This window comes from Esox lucius, chromosome 7, assembly GCF_011004845.1.
Source record: "Esox lucius isolate fEsoLuc1 chromosome 7, fEsoLuc1.pri, whole genome shotgun sequence".
Taxonomy (NCBI): Eukaryota; Metazoa; Chordata; class Actinopteri; order Esociformes; family Esocidae; genus Esox; species Esox lucius.
In genome coordinates this window covers 16,449,501-16,468,839 of record NC_047575.1, presented here as the reverse complement: position 1 = coordinate 16,468,839, position 19,339 = coordinate 16,449,501, and the positions used below count along the sequence as shown (strand labels likewise).

At 44.5% G+C, this 19,339-nt stretch overlaps 2 protein-coding genes across 2 annotated transcripts; both read left to right on the top strand.

The window, feature by feature from the left end:
• Positions 1 to 96: 96 nt before the first annotated feature.
• Positions 97 to 11,383, top strand: LOC105010770 (PHD finger protein 12). The gene is made up of 13 exons (XM_010870353.5): positions 97 to 932; positions 1,324 to 1,505; positions 2,393 to 2,465; positions 2,571 to 3,121; positions 7,533 to 7,665; positions 7,758 to 7,922; positions 8,028 to 8,186; positions 8,278 to 9,019; positions 9,145 to 9,291; positions 9,471 to 9,569; positions 9,669 to 9,751; positions 9,936 to 10,074; positions 10,224 to 11,383. Exons 1-13 carry the CDS (start codon positions 867 to 869, stop codon positions 10,607 to 10,609), a joined length of 2,925 nt encoding a protein of 974 aa, XP_010868655.3. The 5' UTR covers positions 97 to 866; the 3' UTR covers positions 10,610 to 11,383.
• A 1,516-nt stretch (positions 11,384 to 12,899) lies between these two features.
• On the top strand, positions 12,900 to 18,245 carry dhrs13a.1 (dehydrogenase/reductase (SDR family) member 13a, tandem duplicate 1). Its single transcript, XM_010870355.5, has 5 exons — positions 12,900 to 13,537; positions 14,873 to 14,991; positions 16,116 to 16,239; positions 17,380 to 17,706; positions 17,812 to 18,245. The coding sequence occupies exons 1-5, from the start codon at positions 13,414 to 13,416 to the stop codon at positions 18,069 to 18,071; spliced, it is 954 nt and encodes a 317-aa protein (XP_010868657.1). The 5' UTR covers positions 12,900 to 13,413; the 3' UTR covers positions 18,072 to 18,245.
• The last annotated feature ends 1,094 nt before the right edge of the window (positions 18,246 to 19,339 follow it).

Here is a 19,339-nt window from a genome sequence, read left to right as displayed (position 1 = left end):
TTACACTATTTATATTGTTTTCTATTATATCGTATTTGTTGACTACCCAAAGCCCAAACTGTTACCCGAAACGCCCATTTTCGACTCTACCATGATGGGAGCGAGCGGTCGTATAGCGCATGCTCAAAACGTCGTTCTACGCAAATTTGCGCCAACTCCATGGTGAGGATGAAGCTAGCCAGCTACGGTAGCTAGCTAGCAGTGTCAGGGCTGATACTTAGCTACCTAGCATATCTTCATAACAACAATAACCAGGTAGTTAATGTTTCGGTGCTGTTTTTCCGGAAATACAAGGACAAAACGTATTCTAATTGAAATTACATGCCAGGTACGTGAGGTACAGTTTTACGGTTTTATAATTTTATCACCTTATTCAATATGGAAGGGAACAGATATGCCTCTATAAACAGCATCATAGCTAACGTTAGCTTTAACCACAGGCGTAGGGACAAGCACCACCATCTACAAAGCTAGGCCTCACTAAGGCCAAAAGCCGAAAATCTGTCGTATTCTGCCAAATATTTTCCTCTAATTTGGCAACAAGAGGAGTACTTTTTGTGTTTTTGCATTAAACATTTGGGACAACGTGGAAGAGAAACTATTCAAAGCACGTCAAGCTAGCTAGCTAAGTTTAGGATTTCATGAAGAAAGGACTCTTCGTCTTTGAAGTGAAGGGAGGCATTGCATTGGATCTTCCTGGGGAAAACAACATTGTGTTCTCCAAGAACTAGAAGCCAACTAACTAAAAGGAACTTTTTAAATACTGTGTTATTGTTTTTGAGAATAATGTGCTGACACTTGTCAGACATTGCTTGAGAATTCGTTCAACGGAGAGCTGGTTACTTGCTCACTTCGGCTGTGTTTGAATGTGGGATAAAATGGAGACCCCAACGATTGTCTACGATCTTGACACCTCTGGTGGTCTCATGCAGGTAAAGCGTTTACATTTAAAATCATGATTAGAACCGTTTTGTTCTCGTTGTTGTTTATGTAGTAGTCGTTAAACTAATGTAATGTTAGCTCACTAGCTAGTTGGAATAGGGCCCAGCAGTGGCAGTACAGTGTTTGAAACGTTACCTAGCTTGGTTGATACTGTAGCTCTAGCTAACTCTGCAGGACGCCATTGCTCTCTCAAGCTAACCTCTGCCCGAAGTCATGTCACCAAAAGTATAAAGTGAAACATTTAATTGAAATGACATAACTTGGCTGGTTCGTTCAATATATTTGGTTTGTTGTTGTATTACAGACTTTACCCTGTAGTAGATAGATTGTTGCACTTTATCTCATCAGATTTATCCTTGTACCCTTGCTGATATTTTGTAGCAAATACAAGCGTTGCTCGCACCTCCAAAGTCCGAAGACGGCGAAAAAAGAAGTCGGAAACCAGAGAAAAATCCCCGGAGAGCGGGGAGAGCCACGAATCACGACACTTGTGACAGCTGTAGAGAGGGAGGCGACCTGCTCTGTTGTGATCATTGCCCTGCCGCCTTTCATTTACAATGCTGGTATGTTTACGATTAATATATTTACTTCTACAAAAAGTTATTGTTGCGACCGACGTTCATTACAGTATTTGTGATTGTCTAACAACATTACAGCAAAAAAGTTCTATGATTTGCATGCAGTTAGTTATCTCTAAGCCACGCATCACGTACTCCTCTAGTAAGTCATTTTCGCTATTTAATACGTTTGTAGGTTTTCGTGAGGTTTAGTCAAGTTGTTTTTGTTGAGGCAATGAGGTGCTCGGAAACCTACAGATATGAACAATCATTAACCATGGCATGTTCTACTGGGTCTTGGGGCTGACCAGACCAGGGCAGGGGCTTTTCTACTAACAGCCTGCACAGTTTTTGATTTGTTCTGCAGAGTAAATTTTTGTTCATAGTTTAAACAAAATATTCTGGCCTAGAACCATGTTGTAAATACTTTTAAGCTGTTGCCACAACAGTTTCATAGATCATAAATATATTTTGATTGTTTATTGAAACGATGTGGTTAATGGATTGTTTATTCTGCTGGCGCTCTACTTTTTGCATCACTACAGCCTTTGTCTTTTTTGGAAAGATTGAATGAATGAATCCATGTTGGTTTTGGACCAGTAGCCTTTTCAGTAGATTCAGCACATACTTTTGCCACAGAATCGTGAGACTGTGCCCAGGGGCCTTGGCACTCAGCCGAAAAACAGCCCTTGAATTACTTCCCTATCACCTGGCTTTAATAAGCTTTGGGTCTGTAGCTTTTCCAGTCATTCATAATGTTGTAAAATGGCAGTGAAAAATGCCATACCTTTGGAACCTGTCGACTAGGTTACATCGTGAGCGTGTTGTGAATTGCTGGTTTGCCTGGAGTTTCCTTGCTAGCTGTTTAACAAGCCGTTGCGTTGAACCTGCAGTAACCCACCCCTGAGTAAGGAAATGCTGCCCCCTGGAGACTGGATGTGTCATCGCTGCATGGTGAGGAGAAAGGTGAGTCCTGATTGCATTATGTCGACCGCTTCCATCACTTGTGTAGGTAGGATTCGTGTTTGCCAGGAACAGAGCGTCTCCCCCTTTGCCTTTCTCATGTCGTAGAAGCGGGAGCAGAAGAAGGAGCAGATCAACGGTTTGCTGGAACGCCAGCAGTCTAAGCAGTCCCCCTCCCCTGCAGCGGAGGTGGAGCTGGCCCCCGGCACCTTGAGGCTGGACCCCACGGCAGCCGTAGCAGGCGCCGCCGGGCTGAGGGCGGCAGCCGTGGCCCAGGTCCGTCTCCTGGAGCGGAGGCCCGGCAGCAGGCCTAACACCCCCACCTCCAACGCCTCCACCGACACCCCTACGCCGTCGGAGCAGAATGACATGGACGACGACATGCTGGACGTGGAGGACGACGCCCAGGGCTCAGATCCTGAGAGCTCCACGCCCCACCTCAAGAGGCCCTTTGACCTCCTGATAGCGGCTGCCATGGAGAGGAACCCCACCCAGTTCCAGCTCCCTAACGAGCTCACTTGCACAACTGCGCTTCCAGGAACCAGTAAAAAGAGGAGGAGAGATGAGATGACAGGAAAGAATGTGAAAAGATTGCAGCATGAGCTGGACCACAACGGGCTGGTCCCACTGCCAGTGAAGGTCTGCTATCCCTGTGGCAGGTACGGTCAAAAGCAAGGCCAATATTTTCATCTTTTCTTTTTCATTTAACTTTAACTTTTTGTGCCACCCAATGTAACAAATTGCTAGACTTGAGGATTAAGTGTAAACGCGCTGTGATTGTGAAGTGTTTTGCTTGACATCTGCAAGAGTGATGAGCTTGTTGTTCAGTAAATGCACATCAGTAATGAGGCCATTGGCAGGTTTCTGTTGTGTTATGATCCTTGCGTCTCACGTTTGTTTCCGGGAGTGTCTGTCAGTATGTAGGATATTCTATATTGTCTGCTAATAAACGGAGCGCAAATTGTGTCTTCAACATACGGTGGATTGAGAGGGAGCCTCGTCTGAACTTTACAAATGGCATCTTGTCTTTGATGACATTATAAGCTGTGTTGAATTTTGCTATGATCGTTCAGCCTCTTGCTGCTATATTTCGAAAGTTCGGATTTTACAGAGCAGTAGTTCCTTACCTGTTTCATGTGCGAACAGGATGCTGTTGTCACAGTTAGTCCCTCATCGGGAGGAGGTGTGAGTAGAGGCAGCCACACATGCAACTTGCAAAACAGACACAAGTAGAGAGTTTGATATCTGGACAGAAATGATTCATGCTGATGTTTGAACAAATCATTACTAGGAGGGGAAAAAAAGTAGGTTGTGCTGAACAATTCAAAACATCCCTTGAAAAGCGGTTGCAAAATGCGACCGTGTGTGTCAGTCTGGAGCCCTGGTACGACCTTCAATCTCCAACTCTCCCAAACCAGCTGGGGAGTTGATGTGATGCAATTTGAATATTATGAAATTGGAATGGGGAAAAATTGAATAACATTAAAATAATATTTATAATACCCACTAGGTTTTAACAACAACACCAGAAAGGACATCTGAAGTGGAAGGAACATTTTAAATAAGGGCACGTTGAATCAATGATTGATGAGTGATGATCTCAGAATCTCCGGTGAATCAGGTCGGTCCTGGTCGAAATGCATTCTGGGTGAGACTACCCAGTCATCCACAGGACGTGTGTAGTTATTAAGCGGTTGGATGAGTATTAAAACAATGTCTACCACGTAGCAACAATGTGTCTCCAACATCAAGTTTCAATCCAGTTGAACACTTATGGAAGACTTGGAAGTTGTTACAGACAGCCACCACCATTAGTAAAACCAAAGGATCATTTTTTTGTTTGTACATTCCCTCCAGTAGAGTTCCAGACCCTTGTAGAATCTATCCATGCTAAGATGCATTGGAGCTGTTTTGGTGGGTGTTGGTGGGTGTTGGTGGGTGTTGGTGGGTGTTGGCCCAACACCTTAAGTGCCTAACACTTTTTGCAGCTACTTATGTTATCCAATTATATGCAGATCACATTATTCCACTGTGGTTTACATGCTCATGAAAAATTCATCAGAAATAATTGCATGATTTACTACAAAAATATGTACTATTCCACTTAGGGTTGCACAATATTGGAAATAACTGACATTGCTATGTTTAGTTTTTCTGCAATTATATATTGCCAAGTGGGAAAGAAATCTTCAGAAAGAGCTTTGGCTATCAACATGACAGTATGTATCCTTCATTCTTTCCCAGCCCCATCCTCTACAATTAGAATGTATGAAACCCATGAAAATTGTTATATTTCAGAACAGGTTGCTAGGTAATAATATGTAATAGTATAGCAATAGCAACAGTAGTAAAATAGAATGTGCAATTTGGCATAACTTACCAACTGCAAGAAGCGGTCTGTGGCCAAAGCACTGCAATCTGGTCCACTTGTTCAGGTGCAGCCTTCACCATGTTCACAGCATTGTCTGTTGTAATACAGACGACTCTCATCTAAGCCCCAATCAGCTAAAGCTTCTCTCATCCCTGTTGCGATGTTCTCACGTGTATGATCCTCTGGAAAAAACGCTGTTTGCAAATAGAGACTTTTCAGGTGGAAGTCCTCATTAATAAAGTGTACGGTCAGACTTATGTAGGGCTCCGTTGTCCGGCTGGACCACAAGTCTGTTGTTCCTGTATAATATTCTACTTGTGACAGCTCTGTTTCAACTTGTGCCTTGCATTTCCCGTACAGCTCTGGGATGGCAACTTGAGAAAGATAGTTGCGTGACGGCATTACATACCGCTTGTCAAGCGACCGGATCATGTTTTTAAAACCCTCTTTGGTAACCGTGTTAATTGGTACCATGTCTTTGGTGACGTGAAATGTTATTGAATCTGTGATTTCTCTCTGCTGTTTGGACCCTTCTCGTATGTAATACTGGCAGATGCATCTGAAATAGATTTTTGATTTGGACGGCACTGAGATACTTAGCCCTCAGTGCGGTGCAGCGGGTGCACCGCACTGAGATTTGTGGTGCCGCCTTAAATGATCTAACAAATTGGTCGTGTTGTGGCAACAATTGCAAGGCGCTCTCGACAAAGTACCTGTTTTTGGTCAACATCCTCCTGTCTGTAGCCGAAATATTTCCATGTAATTGACGATGCATTTATTTTTGCAACCAAATTCAAAATGTCTGTATTTTTTGCCTGTTCCTCGCTCATCATTTCGTCAAGCGCAAGCAGAGCCTACATGTCAACTAAGTGCAGCAACAAACCGTGTTTAAAATTATAATAAACTGTGTATCAAATAACCCATAAATCAGAGTAAATTACCTTTTATCACACAGATATAATGCTGGTTTTCCATTTGGGGGAAAAAATATTGTAGACTGATATGTTCACCTTACTAAATCACACCTTCTGCCATGTTAATATTGCGGATGCGTACATCACAATGTCAATGCTGAAACCATATATCGTGCGGCCCTAATTCCACATATTTTTTTTTAATGCCAACATTCCTTTAGTGAAGCATTCAGGAAAGCAATCAGTGAACCATTAAATGACGACTTGGAGCGATCCGTGTACAGACGGGAGGTAGAAAGACTTTAGGCAAAAAAAAAGGCATTCACAAAGCACAGCATGAGCTTCAATGACTCTCAGTACACATTGTGTTTATAAAAAGTAGTTAAAAAAGGTAGTTTTGTAGGCTAATTCAGGATCTAGGCTACCACCACCTTCATCAGTTATAACTAATGATATTACAGTGTTGTTTTAACGCAATATGTAGACTATTTGTTTACCCTTGTGTGGTAAAATTGTGTGATGGAACCTTTATTGTTGTGCTGCCATACTTCGCAATTGCAGCATTTGAAATGAACATTTTAAGTACAACACAAATGTGTGTAAGTTCTGGACTCTGTCGGATAAAGATGTCCTGATTGGGTCCGCGGGTGGAGGGCCGTCCTGATTGGGTCCGCGGGTGGAGGGCCGTCCTGATTGGGTCCGCGGGTGGAGGGCCGTCCTGATTGGGTCCGCGGGTGAAATGTCTGAGATATTAGGTAGCAAGACAGAATGTCAGAGCCAGTTAATTGATAGGGACTGTGGGGTAATACGTTTTATTAAACCTTTAAAGGGGTTGTAGAGTTTGTCCTGACAATTTTAGTGAGCCCCACATGTTACTATGTGTTATTGTTATCCTGTATAGTTTCTCTATGGGCGGGCATCAGAGCCAGGGTTATGTTAGGAATACCACAGAATCCTAAACCACATGGCTGGGTAGAGAGAAAGAAACGTTCACTGAGCAGTTTACATATCCTGGACTGATGGGCCTTGAGGTTTGGCTGAGGTTAGGGTCTCCAGACACTGCCAGGATTCCATACAGTCCTGGCTAGAAATCCATTCAGATATCCCGTCTTTCCACTAAACTATTGGCATAGATGGACCTTCGCTCTTGTTTCGATTGAACAGAGTCTTGTTTTATTGGAACTCCTGTGTTTGTGTTGTAGGAGCTGCAGGCTGGCCCCATTAATCCACTGAGACTCCTGTGTTTGTGTTGTAGCAGCTGCAGGCTGGCCCCTTTAATCCAGTGTGACTCCTGTGTTTGTGTTGCAGGAGCTGCAGGCTGGCCCCATTAATCCAGTGTGACTCCTGTGTTTGTGTTGCAGAAGCTGCAGGCTGGCCCCTTTAATCCAGTGTGACTCCTGTGTTTGTGTTGCAGGAGCTGCAGGCTGGCCCCATTAATCCACTGAGACTCCTGTGTTTGTGTTGTAGCAGCTGCAGGCTGGCCCCTTTAATCCAGTGTGACTCCTGTGTTTGTGTTGCAGGAGCTGCAGGCTGGCCCCATTAATCCAGTGTGACTCCTGTGTTTGTGTTGCAGGAGCTGCAGGCTGGCCCCTTTAATCCAGTGTGACTCCTGTGTTTGTGTTGTAGGAGCTGCAGGCTGGCCCCATTATTCCAGTGTGACTCCTGTGTTTGTGTTGTAGGAGCTGCAGGCTGGCCCCATTAATCCAGTGTGACTCCTGTGTTTGTGTTGCAGGAGCTGCAGGCTGGCCCCATTAATCCAGTGTGACTCCTGTGTTTGTGTTGCAGGAGCTGCAGGCTGGCCCCATTAATCCAGTGTGACTATTGCCCCCTTCTGTTCCACATGGACTGTCTGGACCCCCCTCTTACTGCCATGCCTGTAGGCAAGTGGATGTGCCCCAATCACATAGAGCACATGGTGGTAAGTCTGCTGAAGTCTCACACGTCTCCATATGTGAAATACACCAATGAGGTTTCAACAGCGTTGACCTGACCGGGCCCCCTCTTTCCCAGCTGAACCAGAGAAGCCTGACGCTAAGTGGCCGCTGCCAGCTGTTTGACCAGTTCCAGGACAGGATGTCCCAGCATGCCGTCAAGGTGGACTTCCTGCAGCGGGTGCACCGCCTCAACCCCCCCGTCCGCCGGGGCGCCCACCTGCACCTGAAGAAAACCCTGAAGGTCAGCCTCGCTCGTGGTGCTCTCCCGGTCGGAACGCAAGACATGCCACTGTCTCCTTGTGACTGCAGCTTGTAAACTGGAGTGTGTGTGTGTGTGTGTCGCCAGGTCCCTGATGCCATTAAGTCCCAGTACAACTGTCCCCCGACCATGATGGCACCGGCTGGGATCCGCGACGGGCAGCTGGTCTGTAACGGCGCTCCGGAATCCCCTCAGCAGCACCTTACACCCTCTCAGCACTTAACCAGTGAGGAGGAGCAACAGCAGGTATGGCTTCCTGGAACCACGACCCTGCGGCGATACGTCGCGTGGCACTAAACCAAGCCGTTGTCTTTTAACACGTTTTCTTGTCTCGTAGTGGCTCCGAGACGTCATCACGCTCCAGTGCAGCATCGTCAGGCATCTGTCAGCCAAGAAGCCGTCGTCGGACTGGGACTCGGACCAGACGGACAAGGCCAGCGTGAAGCCCCGCCTGGCCGCGGAGGAAGGGGCCGCCGTCTGCCCCTCCAACAGGACAGAGTGTCCGGCCTCCAAGGCCCAGGCAGACAGCGCGCCGGCGGTCCCTCTGGGAGGGAAGTGTCCAGAGAAGCCTTGTCACCACTGTGGGCCCGGCAGTGTGAACGGACCTCTGGCCGGGACCAACGGGAGCCCACACGCCTGCAGGCAGGACGCCCCCCTCAAAGCGAGAGAGGCTTTAGCTTCTGACAGGGCCGTTCCTCAGACACCAGCAACCTTTGGCTCGGAGTTGCCCAACCACACGGGCGTAGCTGCGGTCAAGACAGAGAACACCCTGTTAAGACCCTGTGTCGGTCCGGCATCCGCAGCCATCAGTTCCCCCAAACCAGTCCCCAGAGGTCCCTCCCCACCTCACAGTCCCTCCCCGGGCTCAGAGGGCCCGGTTCTGACCAGTAGCACCACCACAGGGGCCTGTGTCCTCAGCCCACCCAGAGCGCCACACCAGACCAAAGGCACTAGCAAGCTGGGCTCCGTCACCCCGCCGGCAGACGGAAAAGACTGCGCCGATGCCGTGACGCCCCTAACTACGCCCCCCAGCTCCGTCTCCCTGGGAGACCTGAAGGCTGTGGCAGACTGCCATGGTGGTAAGTCACTCCCATTTAAACGCTGATTTCACCATTTGATTCGCCGGTTTGGAAGGATGAGGTCTGAACTAGCTGAATTCACTAGCTCTCAGAAGTTCTTTTGGTTGACAACATGTTTCCCACAGAGGTTCAGCTGAGTAATCTGGACGAAAAGTTTATCAAGCTCCTGGCCTTGCAGAGGATTCAGCAGCTGTTTGGGCCTAAGTCTCTCCTCACCCCACAGAGCAGCTGTGTTAGCCAACCTCCCGTGCCACAAACCCCGCCTATGGAAGGTAAAGACCCCGTGTTCATGGCCAACAGCAGTCCGTATTCCTCAGATCTCTTCCTCGCCGTCTTAACACCCCCAGTCGCATTGCTTCAGCCGTTCTTTCGGCATGTGTGTCAACTCATCCCACATGTGGATGACGTTTGTTCTGCATAAAGCTGCGATTAATGGGGTTTTCTTCCTCAGCACAAAACAAGGATATCCAGGCCAGGGCTGTGTTTTATCCTTTGACTGGGAAGGGCGGAGCGGTCAGTATGTGTTACAGAAGCCTGTACATAGGAACTGGTAAGATTCAGTTCCAGATAATAAACACTTGGTTATTCATGCTCGGCGTCTTTCATACCTGGTCCATTCAGTTGACCTCAGGCTGTGTCTTATATGCAGGTGCTGACATGGACGTGTGCCTTACAAACTATGGTCGTTGTAATTATGTGTCAGGAAAACATGCCTGCATCTTCTACGATGAGGTGGGTGGCTCGTTTTGTTTCACATTTTAAAATATTGACTTGTCGTGTGACGTTTTAGTAAAACGGTGAACTGCTGCACTCAGCGTACCTTCGACCTTTTTCCTTGCTCGGTAATGTGGTTTGTATCAGCCGGTCTGTGGAGGTCTGACAGTGTGTAAAAACGGCTCTCTCTTCCCTTGATCAGAACACCAAGCAGTATGAGCTGCTCAACTACAGTGAACACGGCACAACGGTGGACAACGTGCTGTACTCCTGTGACTTCTCTGAGAAGACCGGCCCCAGCCCGGCCAGCAACCTGGTCTCCAGGGTCCAGAACATTATCAGTGAGTGGAGCTCCTTTACTTCCTGGATTTTAGCCGTTTTTAGAGAAGACGGTGCTCTGACATGACGCCGGTGTTCCTTAATGTTGTTAAAACAGAGGCCGCTGCTGCTGTTGTTGGTGCTTAAAGGTCTGAGTGTCTCTAACCCACAGAGCGCTGCAAGAGGAGGAAGGAGGAAGAGGAAGGGGCTGGGGAGCCCGAGGCGTCGGAGGAGGGGATGATGAGCCAGTGTCAGGGGACTCCTTCCGATCCTGGCTGCGACTGTAAGGCCAGCAGCTCCAGTCTGATCGGGGGCAGTGGGGCCGGCTGGGAGGGCACCGCCCTGCTCCATCACGGCAGCTTCGTCAAGCTGGGCTGCATGCAGTTTGTCTTCAGTATCACAGAGTTTGCCTGTAAGCAGCCCAAAGAGGAAACCCTTCAAACCCCCACCACCACTGCCACCCCCCACTGCGAGGAGGGAACAGAACCCTCTGACACGCACACCTCCACCTCCCAGCTCCACGCTGTGCCAGTACTTCACCCTAACACAGTCCCCTAGCGTCATCCTGTTCCCTCAGCAACAACAACAGGCCTCAACGGCTCACTTGTATATTCTATAAAAAAGGACCTTTTTTTATTATTTGATGTTCATACAGTTGCATGAAATGAAGTATTTTTCCGGCTCAGATTTTGCGGCCAAGTTGCACATAGAATTTCTATTGTTCTTGTTTGTAAATTGACAACTTTCAGAAAGTATTTGAATTGGCATTCATAAAAGGGATGGTTTGTTGTCGACGTTAAAAACTGTCACGAAGTTTCCAGCATACTTGTACTCAACTACTTTTGCCAGTAACATGCTTTTTCCCCCCTGAAAAATTCTTCTTTATTTGCTCTATCATTTAGTTGATGTACTATATTTGAAAATGTAGTTGTGTTCAAATGTTTGTTTTGCTACTATTGCACTACAGGTAGCTCTTTATTCAAACGTGTGTACACATCCATGCTTATATGTGTGTTGAAGTGCGCACAATATACATGATTATGAATCCGTTTTCAATATAGAACAAGGGAAGCATAGGATTCTGTATGCAAACTCCAGTTATGGCCATTTTGGCTTTTAAATCTGTACAGTGCTTCATGTGAATTTTGTGCAGTAGTTTTCAAAAGTGTTAGTCCAGTTTTTTGCAATACTCTAGTCTACTGTAAATATTGTCTGTTTTAGAATTCATCTGAACATTTTCATGTACTCTGTAAATACAAAGCAACTTTGAAATGGTTTCTTGTTGTCTGTCATACCAATGTAAATACCTAAAGATTTTTAAGCGTCCGAGAACACTGTGGCTTCTGTCTTTTGTTACAGTCAATTATATGTGAATCAATTAGATGTAGCTTGTAAGTAAATATTTAACTACGCTGGTTACATCTGTTTGACCACAACCATTATGGTGTGACATGTAGAACCACTAGGTGGCACCAAAATATTGTCAAATCGAAGAAGCACATCGAAGCGATGGTCCTGTTGTCCACGTCCCCGATTTTGAGTCGCCACCTACTGTTAAGTGGAAACTGATTTGTAACCCTTGGTTAACCATTGGCACTTGCTTTAAAACTTCTAGCTGAGATGTAGACCAATCAGCCATAACATTATGACCACCTGCCTATTATTCTGTAGGTCCCCCGTTTGCCACCAAAACAGCTCTCACCTGTTGAGGCATGGATTCCACTAGACCTCTGAAGGTGTGCTGTGGTATCTGGCACCAAAATGTTAGCAGCAGATCCTTTAAGTCCTGTGAGTTGTGAGGTGGGGCCTCCATGGATCTGACTTGTTTGTCCAGCACATCTCAGATGCTTGATTGGATTGAGATCTGGGAATTTGGAGGCCAATTCAACACCTTGAACTCATGTTCCTCAAACCATTCTTGAGCCATTTTTGCTTTGTGGCAGGGTGCATTATCCTGCTGGAAGAGGCCAATGCCATGAAAGGGTGCACATGGTCTGCTCAAGTAGGTGGTACGTGTCAAAGTAACATCCACATGAATGATAGGACCCCCCCCCCCCCCCCCCCCCCCCGGCTTGCCTTCTTCCCATAGTGCATCCTGGTGCCATGTGTTCTCCAGGTAAGCGGCGTACACGCACCCGGCCTTCCATGTGATGTTAAAGGAAATTTTACCCACCTTCTTCCATTGTGCCGTGGTCCAGTTCTGAAGATCACGTGCCCCTTGTAGGCGCTTTCAACAGTGTACAGGGGTCAGCATGGGCACCCTGACTGGTCTGCGGCTATGCAGCCCCATACGCAACAAACTGCAATGCATTGTGTGTTCTGACATCTTTCTATCAGTACCAGCATTAACTTTTTTAAGCTACAGTACCAGCAAATTAAGCTACAGTAGCTTGTCTGTTAGATCGGACCACACAGGCCAGCCTTCACTCCCCACGTGCATCAGTGAGCCTTGTCCACCCATGACCCTGTCGCCAGTTCACTGCTTTTCCTTCCTTGGACCACTTTCGATAGGTACCATTGCAGACAGGGAACACCCCAAAAGGGCTGTGGTTTTGGAGATGCTCTGACCCAGTCGTTGGGCCATCACATTTGGCCCTTGTCAAAGTCGCTCAGATCCTTACACATGCCCATTTGTCCTGCTTTTAACACATCAACTTTGAGGACAGAATGTTCCCTTGCTGCCTAATATAACTCCCCAGTGACAGGTGCCTTGATAACGAGATTATTAATGTTATTCACTGCACCTGTCAGTGGTCATAATGTTATGGATGATCGTTGTAGAAATTTGAAAGAATATGATAGCGGGGTTGCCCACAGCGTTTCACCCTGCCAGAGAACTTGTAGACAAACGTTTCCACCAAATGGCTAGATATATTTATTCTGACCATATTGAATTATTGATAATTAATAATTGTTCATCCATACGTAGGAAACACGTGATTTTTTTAACGCAATAGCCAGCTCTTATCAATCTATACAGAATTAATTCAGTGGCAATTGTTTTTTTGTTCGCTACACAGTATTGACTAAATACAAACCTTGCCTGTGAGGCCATTTTTTGATTTAATAGCCTGGATTTCTCCTCATATCAGAGGTGTAGCCTACCCCGTTATACAATAATTTGGTCACTTTGTTATTTGACAACTTTAAAAGTACAACTTTGAATTGCGGTCTATGGTATAAACAAAAAAGTTTCCGCAAAAAATGACAGGCGTGGCTTTGTGTTCTAGTTCATGACGTGTCGTTGACTTGTGTGATTTCCTTATAGTGGTAGCCGTTTTTAAGTATTTGCGGTATTCCTCTGATGCAGAAGACAATATTATACAGTAGTTCTTAGTTTGTACAGAAGAAACTACACGAATATGTTCACACTGCTTGTTGTCGTTGCTGGACTTGTCGCAGGTTATGGACTTCTTAAGTGGTATATCAAACTTCCAAGATGCAAAAGCGCAGCTACATTGCATGGGAAAACTGTAATCGTGACTGGTGAGTTGGTACATAAAAAATGTTGGGCAGTTACTGTGAAGGTAAAACAGCGACAGGTTTTGTGTGGGTTAAACGTTTTGCGTTGTTGTAAAGATGTTTGCAATCGTTTAATTTTGTACGTTTAGCGTACTTGTATCTAACTATGCAGCCCATTACACTTTCCACTGCAAAATACGCACGCACGAGTTTTGTCACAAAAATGTCGCTAGACCTGTGGCAAAACGATATGTAAATCACAATCTGCAGTGGTACGTTTTTTTTTTTAAACATTTTAGGTGATTTTACACCTAGATCAATGCTCAAATCTTTACTGGAGTCTACTTCATGAATTACTAAAAAGTTAATCTTACAACTTGCAAGGAATTTACATGGCTATTTACCATTTTGCCTGACATGGGAATGTTTTTACCGTGAGAATAATCGAAATTCACTTTGCATGTTTCATAATTTGTCTTTGACTAGTTAGGGCCTATATAAGGTTTGGTATGGTTCATATCAAAACATTTATTTAGTGTATATAATTTGAATTTTTTCAACACTTGCTTAATGTATTAGGGCAGACTTAATTGATCTTACTTTTGTTGAAGTCTAACACTTTCCCGAGTTGGTTTGTTGGAAAGGAGAATAAAACACCCGGAGTCAGGTCAATTACCGTACCGCATATTCCGTTCATTACAAAAGCTTTTGGAGACAAGGTGTCGCAGTTTAACAGCTTAAACATTCAGTGTATCCACACTTTATAGGAATTTCTTCTCCAAAGAGAACTGGTTTACAGTTTCCAGATGAAAGATCTAGCTACGTTGGAAAGTGTATTTGATGGGTTTCTTGATTCCAAATATCAAGTCAGTTACAAGAATGCAAAACATTTTTACAACAATGAAATGATTTACAAGTTTGCAAATCTTTTTACACATACAAAATGTATGTCTCTGTTTTACCTTCATAAAATATTCCTCCCTATACAGCCTACAAACATTGAGTGTTATCGTACAGTGTACAGTGTTAGTTTTCTTCCTTAGGAATTTACTTCAAGGCTGTAACAGATTTAAAATATTTATTGCATATTGCTATTGTCTCGTTATGTCATTTCTAATTGAATGTTCGATTGCCGTTCTTAATGTTTTAACTATTATCTGATTCTATAGTTCCGGAAGAAAGTAAGAAACCACTGCACCTTTTTCTTTCATGTCCCGAAAATTGGAAAAGGAAAGTTTTGAGTGAGGAACAGAAGTGGTCTCTTAATTCTTTCCGGAGCTTTATTTTGGACTTGGTATTTGCCAATATGTTTACATTTTCAACATGTTGCACCGGATATAACCTCTTGGTTGTCTGCAGGTTCCAACACAGGCATTGGGAAAACCACAGCAATGGATCTGGCCAGGAGAGGTGCCAGGGTTATAATGGCCTGTCGAGATAGGCACAGGGCGGAAGCTGCCATCTGTGACATTAAGAAGGTAAGAGAAGTAATTTTATAGACCTGACACCAGAACAGTTTGTTATTCAAAGGATGTACTGTATGTCTGGAAAGTGGATCATACATGGTTGATATTATTTTAATTCTCCATATTCACTTAGTCATGATCAGTTTTCTTCAAACACTCTCGCCCTTTCACTTATATCTAACACACAGTGCCTAGTTTATTAGGTACACTGCCCTTTTACGAAAATGGATCGCCCCTACAGACAGTCACACGGCTGTGGCTTGATATATATATATATATATAGAAGGCAGACAAACATTCAGCCGTTTTGTTATTCAAATCTCAATTCAATCTTAGAATGTGCAAAACAAGTGACCTAAATAACTACGAGCCTGGTCCCAAACTCCCTCCTGTGTTTTTCATGCACAAGAGTCCAGGGTTTTTACCAAGAATGGTGCAAAAACAAAAGACGTCCTGTCAGCAGTAGTCCTGTGGGTCGAACAGTTTGTCCATGATGGAAGTTGAAGTGGCAAAAATAGTGCAAGTTACCTGACAGGCCACAAATAGGCAAATAAAAGTGGTGCACAGAATAGCACGTTGGAACGGTGACACTCCAGGGTTCCACTGTTAGCCGGAAAGCAAGAAGCATCTCCAGTGGGAACGTGGTCTCCAAATCTGGTCAGCTGAGTGGACAAAATATTTGGACAAATCTCAGTTCAGTTGTGTGTCTTGCGAAGTCATGGGACCTCAATTCAATGGACCGTCTTTTGGGCTGAGGTGTAATGGGCCGCAGGAATGTTACCCCGTTCAGTTTACAGGAACAATGTGATGACCGTGTCTGCATGGACTAATATCTCTCTGGAACCTTTCAGGCATTATAGAAACTATTCAGGTTATTCTGGCGGAATTGTTGACCTAAGCATTAAACAAAGTGGTTACAGGTTCTTCATTTAAACAGTCAAATTATTATTATTCATGTAACTGTTTACATTCCTTGTGTTGCTGTTTTAATTTTTTAACTTGCATCAGCTTTTATGGAAAAGGGCCTGTAAGTGAGCATTTAATTGAGTTTGAATCTATTGTTAACAAAACATATGACCAAAAATTTGAATGAATTTGATGGCCCAGAGCATCTGGCTGTCATTATCTTCTCTCAGGAGACTGGCAACAATGAGGTGGTCTTCATGGAGCTGGACCTTGCAAGTCTGCAGTCTGTACGATGCTTTGCTGAGAACTTCCTGAAGTCTGAACCTAGACTAGATATTCTTATCAATAATGCTGGTGAGTCAGCATCTGGTCTGGTTTTGAGTGTGATTTTTATTACATTGAATACCCAATATTCTTGTTAAATTTTGCATCCTTGTTACATGTTGCTTGATAAAAAATACAGTGAGGGAAAACATAATTTGATCCCCTGCTGATTTTGTATGTTTGCCCACTGACAAAGAAATTATCAGTTTATAATTTTAATGGTAGGTTTATTTGAAAAGGTGAGAGGTGAAATAAGTATTTGATCCCCTTTCTTAAAGGGAGCGCTCCTAATCTCAGCTTGTTACCTGTATAAAAGACACCTGTCCACAGAAGCAATCAATCAATCAGATTCCAAACTCTCCACCATGGCCAAGACCAAAGAGCTGTCCAAGGATGTCAGGGACAAGATTGTAGACCTACACAAGGCTGGAATGGGCTACAAGACCATCGCCAAGCAGCTTGGTGAGAAGGTGACAACAGTTGGTGCCATTATTTGCAAATGGAAGAAACACAATAACTGTCAATCTCCCTTGGTCTGGGGCTCCATGCAAGATCTCACCTTGTGGAGTTGCAATGATCATGAGAATGGTGAGCAATCAGCCCAGAACTACAGGGGAGGATCTTGTCAATGATGTCAAGGCAGCTGGGACCATAGTCACCAAGAAAACAATTGGTAACACACTTTGCCGTGAAGGACTGAAATCCTGCAGTGCCCGCAAGGTCCCCCTGCTCAAGAAAGCACATGGACAGGCCCGTCTGAAGTTTGCCCATGAACATCTGAATGATTCAGAGAACTGGGTGAAAGTGTTGTGGTCAGATGAGACCAAAATCGAGCTCTTTGGCATCAACTCAACTCGCCGTGTTTGGAGGAGGAATGCTGCCTATGACCCCAAGAACACCATCCCCACCGTCAAACAGGTGATCAAATATTTATGTCATGCAATAAAATGCAAATTATTAAAAAATCATACAGTGTGATTTTCTGGATTTTTTTTTAGATTCCGTCTCTCACAGTTGAGGAGTACCTATGATAAAAATTACAGACTTCTACATGCTTAGTATGTAGGAAAACCTGCAAAATCGGCAGGTTATCAAATACTTGTTCTCCCCACTGTATCTATGTAAACATTAATCCAGCAGTACATTAATGCATTGGTCCTCTTAATGCAGGGCTTGTGAATGGTGGGAAGACAAAGGATGGCATGGGAATGATCTTCGGTGTCAATCACCTGGGTCACTTCCTGTTAACTGTGTTGTTGCTGGATCGCCTGAAAGAATGTGGTCCAAGCCGAGTGGTGACTGTCTCTTCCAAAGGTCATGTTCATGGCAAAATCGATTTTAACTGCCTGAGTACCCACAAAGACCTAGCTGTTGGAGAGACTGACTGGGCTCTGTTTCAGAAGTATTGTCATAGCAAGCTATGCAATGTGCTCTTCACGCATGAGCTTGCCAAAAGGCTGGATGACACAAATGTCACCTGTTATAGTCTCCACCCAGGTCAGTGCTAAAACATATTTCAGCATCTTCACGTCTTGGTGTGTAGCTGTGCAGTAATAAAACGACCTGCATGTAATCCTGTTATTATTTCCATGTGTAACGCAGGAGGAATCAAGACTGAAATAGGCAGACACGCGGGTTTCTGGGCGCGCACAATGTTGGCACCTATCATTGCCCTGTGCTTTGTGGATGCTGAATCCGGTGCCCAGACCACTCTCCACTGTGCCCTCCAGGAGGGCATAGAGTCTCTGAGTGGACGTTACTTCTCCTGCTGTGCAGTAGAGGAGCTGGATGCCAAAGCAAAGGATGACGCTGTGGCCAAGAAGTTGTGGGAAGTCAGTGAGACCCTTTGCGGCATGTCTTAATACAAATGCTGAGAACCTGCTTTTCACTGCGTTTATTATGCCTGATGTTTTTTTGATGTATGTATATTGATTTTCCAAGTATATGAAAACCTATATGAACGTAACAGTACACTGCCAGCCAAACATAAATACTAGACTGAATAAACAGAATTAAAAAAAAAATGTTTTATATATATTTTATATGCATGCATGCATATGTCACATGTATTTATTTATTTTTGTACTGTCATTGCAAAGTGTCTGAATACTTACATATATGTACATATACAGATGAAATGACTCTGGGGATTTTTCATAAATGAAGGGGCATGTCTAATTCATATAACAGTGTTTATGGGGAAACAACTCGTAATCATGACCACAAGATGGGACCAAGTTCAGTAATTATCCTTTTGTCTGAAGCATCTTTTTACATTTGGGTCCTCTACCAAGCAAGTTTACAGCTGCCACAGCAGAGTGGAATCATCAGGTATTGCCTTGATCTGCAACACAACCAGGAGGGCTTTGGACATGGACAGCTATGAGTCTTTCAAGCCTGGTACTCCTCTGGTGTGAGACCAGACCTCATGTCCTCCAAAGTTTAAACATGGCAGGAGACAGAAAATTTAGAAAGTGTATTCCTTAGATATACAAGGATTTACAGTGGAGAAGAACTGACCCTACTCCCCCGGCACAATAATATAGCAGCGTAAAACTTTGGGGCTGAAACAGGCCTGTCGTTATAAGAATGTTTAGGGGTACCACTCATTTTAGAGAGATAATTACTTGTTTAACAATCTCTTGACGAAATATAATTTATTGTGACAATATTGCACTGTACTTTCATCTATTTGAGACTGCTGTTAATTCTCAAGAGTGCAAATAATTGTGGAAGGGGCTGCAACTAAACGTGAATAGTGAAAAGTTAGTAGTTGAGTGTTTAGTTATGATGTTACATTATATGATTTGAGATTGTTTGGTTGAATGGACCATTGTTTAAAGTGTTTTTCTAAATAATGCTGGACAAAAATTTCGATCTATTCGAATCCAAATGAATGCTAGAAGAACTCATCAATTGAAATACTTAAAAAAGCTAACTATGCTAGGACACATAACAGGCCATATGGCGATGGTGTGAGGAACATTTATCATTCCTCCCCAGAAACTCTGTTCTTCCTCATCGGCCCTCCCCTGGTCAATCGTCGGCCCTCCCCTGGTCAATCGTCGGCCCTCCCCTGGTCAATCGTCGGCCCTCCCCTGGTCAATCGTCGGCCCTCCCCTTGTCAATC